Source organism: Trachurus japonicus, unplaced genomic scaffold (assembly GCF_045865225.1).
Source record: "Trachurus japonicus isolate A0001 unplaced genomic scaffold, Traja_1.0 AP030557.1".
NCBI lineage: Eukaryota > Metazoa > Chordata > Actinopteri > Carangiformes > Carangidae > Trachurus > Trachurus japonicus.
In genome coordinates, this window is record NW_028220690.1 from 9,545 (window position 1) to 19,559 (window position 10,015).

Consider the following 10,015-nt stretch of genomic DNA (forward strand, 5'->3'; position numbering starts at 1 on the left):
ATTTGGTCGGTTTCTATGGAAACGGCGGCCTCAAGGATACAGAGGAATGCGACTGTTTGAAGCCCCGCCTCTCGAAAAGTAATGGCTCAATCAGGACCAAACACACATCTACGCGTTCGTCTTGGGCCCCCGAACCATATATTACGAAATCAGAACTGTACGACTTTTGGAAATGTGTTTTGTCTATTTCGGCTTTTCTGACTAAGAGGGTCTCTCAAGCTTTAAGTCTGACAGACTCTGAGTCTGAAAAGATGTTTAGTGTCAAATGTGTAAACTAAGACTTTGTCATTTGAGAAACACAAAACACAACACAAAATTTCTATGAATTTGATGTGCATATATTTATTATGCTCATTAATAACGTGGAAGATAGAGGATAACATCAATGATGAAATGCTGAAGAAATATTTTCCTATCAAGACTGAATATGAGAAAAGCTCAGACAACAAAACAGCAAAGCTGATGTAGATAATAAAATGAGATTAACATGACAAAACAAGCACATAAAATACTTTGTCAACAAAAAGCTTCTGCATCAGTGAATATGGTTCAACTGAAAGTATAAAGCCTTAAGAATAGGGTTATTTGACATAAGTTGAAGACATTAAATGCAAGTTATCAAAGAAAAATGAACTGAATCATTCAATCAATCAATCATTTCTGACATGTCTCTCATGAACTTTAAATTTCATGTATTTTGGTTCAATAAAACTCAATCATTCATCAGATGCATGTATGTGTTTCACCTCCAAAGAAAAATAAATGAAAAAACAATGTAATGACTGTTTCACCTTAATGGAAATGTTTCCAATATCAAGACAACTACATATGCGATTAATTTAATATTAATAGTAACATATCAAATTTAGACCCACTCCATCCTCTGAAGTATCATGTATGTTTATCATTTGTAATATTCATTTACTGTCCACATTTTTTATTCATGACAAAACATGAATGTCTTTTCTTATGTTTGTGACATTTTTAGAGTGATTATGTTCACTTCACTCACAATTTGTACAGTTCATCCAAACTTTGAATCGCATCTTCTTTATTGTATTTTCTCCACTCACTGGGAATTTCTCCATAGCCCTGGAATTTTAATTTATGATGCTCCTCCAGTTGGGTTTGAAATCGACTCACAAACCATTTCCAGTATGTCAGCTTAGACTCATCAGCAATGATCATCCATGCAGCATACTCCTCACCACCATTTGGATACTCTTTGTAAGGAATGATTTCATCTGAGTCATGATGAGGGTAAAATCTCCTGTCGCTTGCAACTAATGTTGTGCAGAAATCTATGACCAGATCCACTGTCCCTCTCCCATGCCATCCCTTTATCCCAGAGGGTCGATGAAAAGGAACATTGTGTTTTTCAGGACTGTGATCCTCCATGGTGTTGGTGCAAACAGCTGCACAGAATGGACACTTTACCCAGCAGCAGTTGCACAGCTGATCAATCAGGATTTGATCAGGCTTCAGTCTGAATTTATTCATCTTACCTAATGAGAGGTTGCTCATCTCCTTCATGATGGGTCCAAGGCCTTTCTCTATCTCTTCTCTGAGAAAGTCAAAACTCTTTATGTCTTTGAAGTTTTCAGAACAAATGACATCAAATCTAAACTTGTCTTTTAGCAAACTGGAAAAATCCTCCAGCCACATGTCTGTCTCTCCTTTCTCAGTTTTGACTTTGTCTGTTGCAGTAAATAAAGCCTGACTCACAAGATTTTTCATGTCTTCAACATTTTTCTTGAGTATATCTCGTGCTTTGTCTCTGTGTGATGTGAAGATGTATTTCTTTACCTCCTCTTTGATAAACCTCTCTACTTGTTTCCTTGGTTGATGGATGTAGGTAATGAAACCACTGAAGTCCTCTTTCTCTGCTAGTGACTTCAACACATGTTTCTCCAGGTTCAGTCTGTTCCCATTGAATGCTGGGAAATTGCACCTCATCTCTCCAGCAAGACCAATGGCGGTCTTGTTACAGACAGCCTCAACAGTGGAAACCTTCAGTTTGTCACAGATCATCTTTCCGAGTATGACAGCAGAAGAGTTTCCTTTACAGAAGCTGCTGAAAATGTTGTAATATTGATCAATTTTGCTTTCCAAATAAGCAAATGCATCATTATTCTTCTTGAAATTCTCATGGGACTCTAAAAGCCAACGTCCTGCTCTGTCAAACACATACAGTAAGAGATCGACTGTGAACTCCTTCTTCAGAGCATATTTCCTCTCTGATTCAAATTCTGTCACTTTGTCTTTGACATTTTTGGCCACTTCTTGCAAATAAGTTAACCTGTAGCCTCTTGTAGCTACAGGTTTGTTTTTGATGGTAACGAGGGAATGTTTGTCAACATCATCAATCAGTGATCCGAAACATCTCTGTTCTTCATGTGGTAAAGAACTCTTGTGGAATTCTTTTCGTTGTGTTGACGCATATCCTAAGAGATTTTTAATCGATGTCCATGGTGCTCTCCATGAATATCCTCCTTGCCCTTTTGTGTTTTTGTGCATCCTCTTTTCATCTTCATTATTTTCATCTAATTGTTTGCTTTCATCAGTCAGCTCCTGATGCTTGGTGACGGCCACGTAATCAGAGTAATCACCGACCTCCGATATATTTTTGAATCTGTCAATGCTTTTGGATTCATTAATAAGAGCCCATTCAATCCCAAGCTCTTCAAGGATTTTTGTCTGATCTTCCTCCAAGTCGATGTCTTTAATAGGTTTTGTATCGGCAGTTAGTTCTCTCACCCAGCCACTCCAAACAGAGTCAAACTGCTGCTTAAGTTCCTCTTCATCTTGTTTCTTGTCTTTTAACTTCTGAGCGAGCTCTTTGCTCTTCTGTAGCAACTTGTTCTCAAACTCTGTCTTCTGATCATCAAGCTTTTTACAAGCCTTCTTCTGCTGGATGACTTCATCCAGTTTTCTTTTCACTCCTCTCACCAGTTCCTCATGAAATTCCTTGATCTTGATTTCAAATCGGCCTCGCCACTGAACCAACATTTCTTTGTCTCTGTCATCATCAAAGTATTTTGTCATATCTTTTTTTATTTCTTCATATGTTTTGCACATTTCATTATATAGATGACTGAGCTCAATCTTGTCCAGTTTTCCATTTTCAATTCTGTTATACAGCTGGTCTTCAATGGTCAACATGTTGCTCCTCAGGGACCAGGTCCAGTTCCCGTACTGAACCTCAAGTTTTCTGTACACTTTTATTTCAAGAGTGTTTTTGAAACTAAAAATAAAGTGTTCATTCAGAAGGGCGTTCCACAGATCTTGAATTTTGCTTTTGAACCGTGACAGAGTAAACCCAGCAGACTGTGAAGCTTTAAGGGCTATCGCATTCTTCAGATCTTGGACGCTCTCACTATAACCTGGATTTGGAGGAGCCATCGGTGGACTTCCCTCCCACAGCTGGGCAAAGTATTTCACATCTTTTTGCACATCAAATGCAATGACGTCACTGAAACACTCAACATCACAAACCTCCTCTTTGGCAGCTAGTTGGGCCATCTGGTCCAGTTTCTCTTGCAGGCGTCTCTTTCCATCCATGTTTTTCTCTGCAGCTGAAATATCTGTAACATTCTGGTGAACAAACACACAACTTGGAGAAAGTTTAACTCTCTTCATCCTCATGAAAGCCTGAACAACAATCTGCAGAACATCTTGCATGTCAGCTGGATTCTCTCCAAAGATGTTGATCAGTGTCATGTTTCCCAGACCAACAACAAATGTTGCCAGTTCATTGTCACGGTGAAGAGTGGTGTTACCTGCTAATTCAAGAGCACGCAGTCCTTCAGTGTCCACCACCAGAACATAGTCAAACTTCAACTCTGTCTTCATCTCCTCTGACACTTTGACCAGCTGCATGAAGGCACCCTTGGTGCATCTGCCTGCACTCACTGCAAACTGTAACCCAAACATGGCATTCAGCATGGTTGATTTTCCACTGCTTTGTACGCCCAAAACTGACAACACAAAAACTCTCTGGTCGCCCAGTTTCTTGATGACTTCATCTAAAAGACTAGTGACCCATGTTAGAGGCACATGACCTGCATCACCATCCATCAGCTCCATGGGGTGTCCTGATATCATCAGCTCTGCAGCCAGCTCAGGGAATTTAGACCAGTCAGTCTGTCTCCTCTGTGTTTGTCCCTGCAGAGATTTATGGGCTTCATAGATCTGTCCCATTTCTCTGAAGATGTGCTCCAAGCCAAAATTGGCTGACTGTAGTTTTTGGGATATTTGTTCAAGCTCAATTTGTTTTGATTTTAACTTTTTGTCATGAACTTCCTTCTGAGACTTCTTCTGCTTCTCATCACGACCATCAGATTTGTCATGTTTCTTCTTCATGGCCAAGAGTTCAGACCACCTCTCATCATAGTTTTGGAGAATTGATGTGAGATCATCTGTGGAGAGGGCATCCATTAAGATCTGAGTCCATTTCAGGAAATACTCTTTGTCTGTTGATGGCAAAGTTGAGAGACTTTTAATGAACAACTTCACCAGTTCACTGCAGGATGCATCACATTGTTGTTGTCGTATTTTCATCAGTTTTTCTTCCTTTTCACTTTTCTCCTTCTCAATGTTTCCTTTGAGGTGATACAGTTCTTTGTGTGTTCTACACCACTCATGCCACAGTCGGCCATGACAAGGGAGGAATTCATCTTTGATGTTTGAAACATCCATCCTCTTAAGTAAATTCACTATTTTCATAGCAGCAGATTTCCCTGTTTGACAGACTGTGTCATCTTCATCCACTCTGATTCCAGAGACCTTGGCCATGGTTTCAAGCTGGAAGGATGTATGTGGTCCAGACAAGATCTCTCTAATGATCCTTTTCAGTTCTTCAGAAACGTCTGACTGGCTTCTGTCTTTTAGACCCATTTTGTATTTTCCCTTTTTTATCTGAATTGCACCACAGTCATTATCAGCAATGAGACAGATGAGAGGCTTTGGAGACTCAAGAAGATCTAAGATCACTGTCATACTTTTATCCCCTTTTTCCAGATTTGGCACAAGAACAACATTGACCGAAGATTTTTCAGTCAGTATGCCACGTTGTTTTTCTATTGACAGAGCATCACCATGAAGATTACAGAAGGCAGTGCAGTCAGTGAAGGCATCATTGGGTTTGCCAGCAGGACAGTACCAGGCAATCTCTGCCACACCATCCATCAGATGGCGAGACTTCGTGCTACCTGGACAGTTTCTGTGGAAGAAGGTGTTGTGACGGTCGTTGATCAAGGTGTTGATCAGCTGAGATTTAGACACTGACAGTGAACCCAGGCGGAAAAATGACACCATGGGTGTCTCAGCTTTGCAGATGGGCGAACTCTTCATGGTGATGATGTTTGACTTGTCTTTGATTTCACTTATCTTCCATGTTTTTCTTATCTGTCTGAATGTCCACAGAGGACACTCAACATCCATTGTGACTGGGTCAGGGACAAGCAATGGTAAGGCGTACTGACACTGTGAGAGCTTTGTCATCATGTTCTGCTTCAGGAAGCTGTCCGAGCAGTGAAACACTGCCATTTGAACGTCCATTGGATGAACATGAGTCTGGTTTAATTGATCGCAGTCAATGCTGGTACTGAAGAAAGCATCTACAACACTTTCTTTTGTGTTTGAAGAATCAAACTCTGCAACAGATTTTGAATTGTTTACATCAGCACTGCCTTGTCTTACAGGAATATATCTGGCTCTGTAGTCTAACATCATCAACCTCTGAAGAAAAGCATGAGCGAGATCTTCCTCAGATGTTTCATGTTCCTGTTTCACTGGTCGACTTATTTTAAGAAAATCTGCTGGTGACAACTTCTGTTGATGTTTGTCTGGAAGGTGAAGTCTCTGAAGCAGAGTTTCAGTTTCTCTTTGACATTCATTCTTCCTGTTCATCTCCTCAGAAAACTTCACTGACAGCTGTAAATAATAGATAAATATCCATGTAATGAATTTAAGAATATAATGTCACTAAAGGGGTTGCTTTAAACATTACTTGGATTAGCATTTTGGAGTTTCTTACCTTATCCTTGTGCCCACTCATATCCATATCTAAGGTCCCTGCAAAAGAACATGTTCACTGTAAATTTTAATTGTGATTTATTATTAAAAGCTTTATTTATTTGTTTCAAGATTGTTACTTGTAATTGTACATTTATCTTACCCTTCCCCTTGGTTGCTGATGGAAACTGAAATTTTATTTCAGATTGAACTTCCACTGATGTGCTGCCATCCTTGTCCTGTGACAGTTCAGCATGGCCAGAGTCATTTAGTGGTCCCCACTAAGAAAATGTGATTTTATGCAATCTTAATTTTGATATTTCAGATCTGTACAGCACAAAACAGTAAAAGCATAAAAAAACAAGACATATAAACTACATGCAAATATAAATTCTTTTTAGCCTATTTTCTTTATTTATTGAGAGAAAGTCAACCCTTCTACATTTTTTTCTCAACTCCTCCAAGTGTGCAAGGATGTGGCATGCATCTCTCACAATGATAGACAAGCTACTCCAAGCCCTGCACCCCCAACTCAGTGTGCAATTCACATAACATTGTCAAAACTATGGATCAGAATAAAATAAGGCTTTCCATGACAGTAGCAGTAGCAAACTGCAAACAAAACATAAACATAACTGGTCTCAGGACAGTCTGTCAGCATGGAGATGGATCCTCTTGGATACAATAGCTGTCAGTTCAGCTGGTGTAACATAGTAAATAGATTGTTTTGGGAGCATTTTGTGAGTTAAGTGATTTGTGCTATAGCATGCTAACAATTGTACGTAAGACTGAAAACTGTCTTAACATTTAGGCATATTCTGTCTGACTGGAACAATCTGGAAGCTGAGCTTGAATAAATGAAACCAATTCCAGTTTTATTTTTGTTATATTATGTGTTGCCTGTGCAGTAAATTCAATCACATTATTGTCATAATGTGTCTAATCTTTTTCTTTGAATTGTTATTTTTTAAGTTAAAAACAGCCATTCAGTAGCCTATCAGATTGTGTCCATCAAACATTGTATTCTAAGGAAGTTTAAAAATACATAATTGTACTTAATGTACTTAAAATACTTTAGAACAGCCTCTAGCAGGACAGCGGAGCAGGCTGACTTTATAGCCCAGGACGGGTGCTCTGTGGGGCTTGGCTGCCCGGAGCATGAACCAGCCGCCTCCGTTTCACCAACCGGGTGTTTGCAACTCGGGGGCGAAGGAGGAGAACCAAGTCTCGGTCGGTGGAGCACCAAGTTGAAAACAGCCATGACTTCAGTATCATATTGTGTCCATCAAACATTGCAAGACAGTGTTTTTGTTTTGTTTTGTTTTGTTTTTTAAAAATATATACATTATTCTGTAAGGTGACTCAGACTAGGTTTCAAACCTTGCTCTCTGCAATACCTGCTGCCACCACAGGTGGACAGTAAATTACATGATGAATGCAAACAGCCAGGCAAGTTGTTACGTCTCTGTGAGACAAAAACAGCTACCTAAATGGACAAACAGATGCTCAGGTTTTAGTGCTAACATTAACCTCACTTCAGAAAAAAAAGCTCACCATATAAAGAATTATAGCTGTATGACAGTGACTACATGATCTCACCTGTTCCTCTGTTTCAGTTGCTCTCTCCACCAGCTGGTCCACTGCAGAGTGAACTACCAACAAGCAGAAAGGATCAAACATGAGAGAGAAATCATTTCTTGTTGATATATTTGTTGCTCGTGAATGATCTCTTGAATTATCTTCTGCGATAAACTGAGATATGCACATTTAATTTTTAATTTATAGGTTCTCTAGATGTTAGTGCAAAATAAATCTGAAGTACTGTAAAGCCATTACGCAGTAGTTTTATGAAAATATTACCTTTCCCACTGGTTGCAGACTCTTCTCCTGCGTTGTCATATTTTTTCTCTGAGTTTTCTCTGAGGTCATTGACAGGATCACACTAAGAAAAGGAATTTTATTTAACCATTACCTCTTCAAAAAATACAAATAAAAGCAAGGTAAACATCATGCACAGTCTTCATCCAGGTACAGATGTTTTACAAAAGAGATGCTACTCTATAATAATGTTCACTAGTACTGCAAAATTCTTACCTTTACCTGGTTTACATCTGTGTCCTGCTCTTTCTTGTTAACTGCAGCACCATGTAAAAAAAAGATTGTAGAAGATTATTGGCCAACTGTTCAATTTCTGTGTACATTTTTCTTATTCCTGTTGGCCATTTATATAGCCTAATATTTACACAGAAAGTGTAGTAGTTCTCCTCAGTTTGTTGCTAATAAATAATTATTTTAATACAGGAGTCAAATTATTTTACAGATTTTCTCACTCGATCTGACACAACTCAAACTTACTCAAACGGTTTTCCTGAACTATCAGAGTCAGATGAGAAATGCATCATCATAATGAAACGTGAGGATATGATTTCTCCACAAATATGAGAAATGCTAATGTGTGCTGGGTAAAATCTGTGATTGGAAACATTAAAATTGAGTTTCACCTGTTTGATTTGGATGAATCACTGTAGAATCGCTCTTTCCTTCTTCATGGGTTTTGTGCAGCTCTTCATGCTCTTTTTTCTCTCCACATGTCAGACCACTGTAGCAGTGTGGATCATTTTCAGAGACCATCACATCTATTTTTTCCAGCAGTGCTGTTATTTCATTCAAGTCTCTCATAGTCTTTTTACACGTGTGGAATCTTTTTTCATCAAAACTTCTGAAGTCTTTCAGGTCTGTCAGCGCACTGGGATGTTTTTCATCTGACTCATGAGTCACAACTGTCATTAAATAATCAAGTGATTCTTTGCCAAACGTTTTCTCTAACCACTGAACTCCTGAACTTAATTGGCTGCTGAGCTGATCATTTGGTAACAGCAGGAGAAAGGCATGAATTCCCTGATTTAAAGGGAGTTTGTCAGTGTCTTGTTGACCAAGCATGTTGATGATGGAGATGTGTCGACCACACAGATCATACAGATAGGATGAAAACCTCTCCTCTTGTGTTTGCTCATTATGGTCAAGTAACATGTTATTTGCTTTGACCTCGATCGCATTTATGTCACCATATAATACAAGTGTGAGACTGGGAATCTCTGAAAAGAAAAAAAAAGAAAAAAAAATTAACAATAAACAACAAAAATAGTCACTGACTTAAAATAGAAACAATCATTGAAAAAAAAAAAAAAAAGGTAATACTCCTGACAAAAGAAAATTATGTCATTCTCACGGTCTTTGATGTTTGTGGAAACAGTCTGATGAGATGTTGGACATGTGTCCTTCAGTGTCTCTCTCCCCTCTGAAGACAGCTCACTAACACTGATGCTGTTTCCAGTTTCAACCTCTGTGACTTCATCAGCCTCTCCTGTTGAAGGATTAAAGTCTCCAAATTATGATTACATTAATGAATTCTGATGAACGGAAACAAAAATTTAATTTATTAAACGTGTGATTTCTTTCAGTTAACTGTAAATGTTACCGTTCTCATTGGTTGCAGACAGTACAGACTGGATTTCACACTCTCCTCCTGTGGTTGAATCGTGCTCTGGATCTTCAGCTTCAACAGGGTCAATCACTGATTCAGACTAAGCAGAACATTTGGAATTGGGATGGGAATCCAAGACCAAGGAAATGGTACAAACAGTGAATAGTGAATGCACATTTTAGTCATTGAAGACACTGCCTTATTGTGAGTTTGAGGGACACTCTCACATGGATTTTATTTTATCATCTAACTTTGAACTGTTGCAGCTGTTTCTTTTTTCTTTTTTAACAGTGTTCAAGTATTGATGACATTATTGAGACTCTTATTGGTCAAATGTTGTTGTATTATATTAATTTACTCCATCCATACAGCAGCATCCAGGGACTGTTGGTCAAATTATTACTGTGCTCTCGACCTCTTGAATTTTGTAGCAGGATATGTGTGAACAGTTTCCTTTCCTCTACATTTTAAAACTGGCTCTTTAAGCTTTTCAGTTTATTGATCTCAAGATGCATA

At 38.7% G+C, this 10,015-nt stretch overlaps 1 protein-coding gene across 2 annotated transcripts; it reads right to left on the reverse strand.

Annotated features, from left to right (window-relative positions):
- Positions 1-749: 749 nt before the first annotated feature.
- LOC146960230 (interferon-induced very large GTPase 1-like) lies at positions 750-9,620 on the reverse strand. Of its 2 annotated transcripts, none has more exons than XM_085772515.1 (9): positions 9,494-9,620; positions 9,245-9,379; positions 8,517-9,110; positions 8,116-8,150; positions 7,876-7,957; positions 7,615-7,667; positions 6,179-6,296; positions 6,038-6,075; positions 750-5,934 (listed from the first exon to the last, which is right to left on the reverse strand). In XM_085772515.1, exons 3-9 carry the CDS (start codon positions 9,043-9,045, stop codon positions 1,009-1,011), a joined length of 5,781 nt encoding a protein of 1,926 aa, XP_085628641.1. In that variant the 5' UTR covers positions 9,046-9,110; positions 9,245-9,379; positions 9,494-9,620; the 3' UTR covers positions 750-1,008. The 2 variants fall into 2 exon arrangements, with proteins under 2 accessions (XP_085628641.1, XP_085628640.1); XM_085772514.1 differs by having other exon boundaries at positions 8,110-8,150.
- Positions 9,621-10,015: the final 395 nt, after the last annotated feature.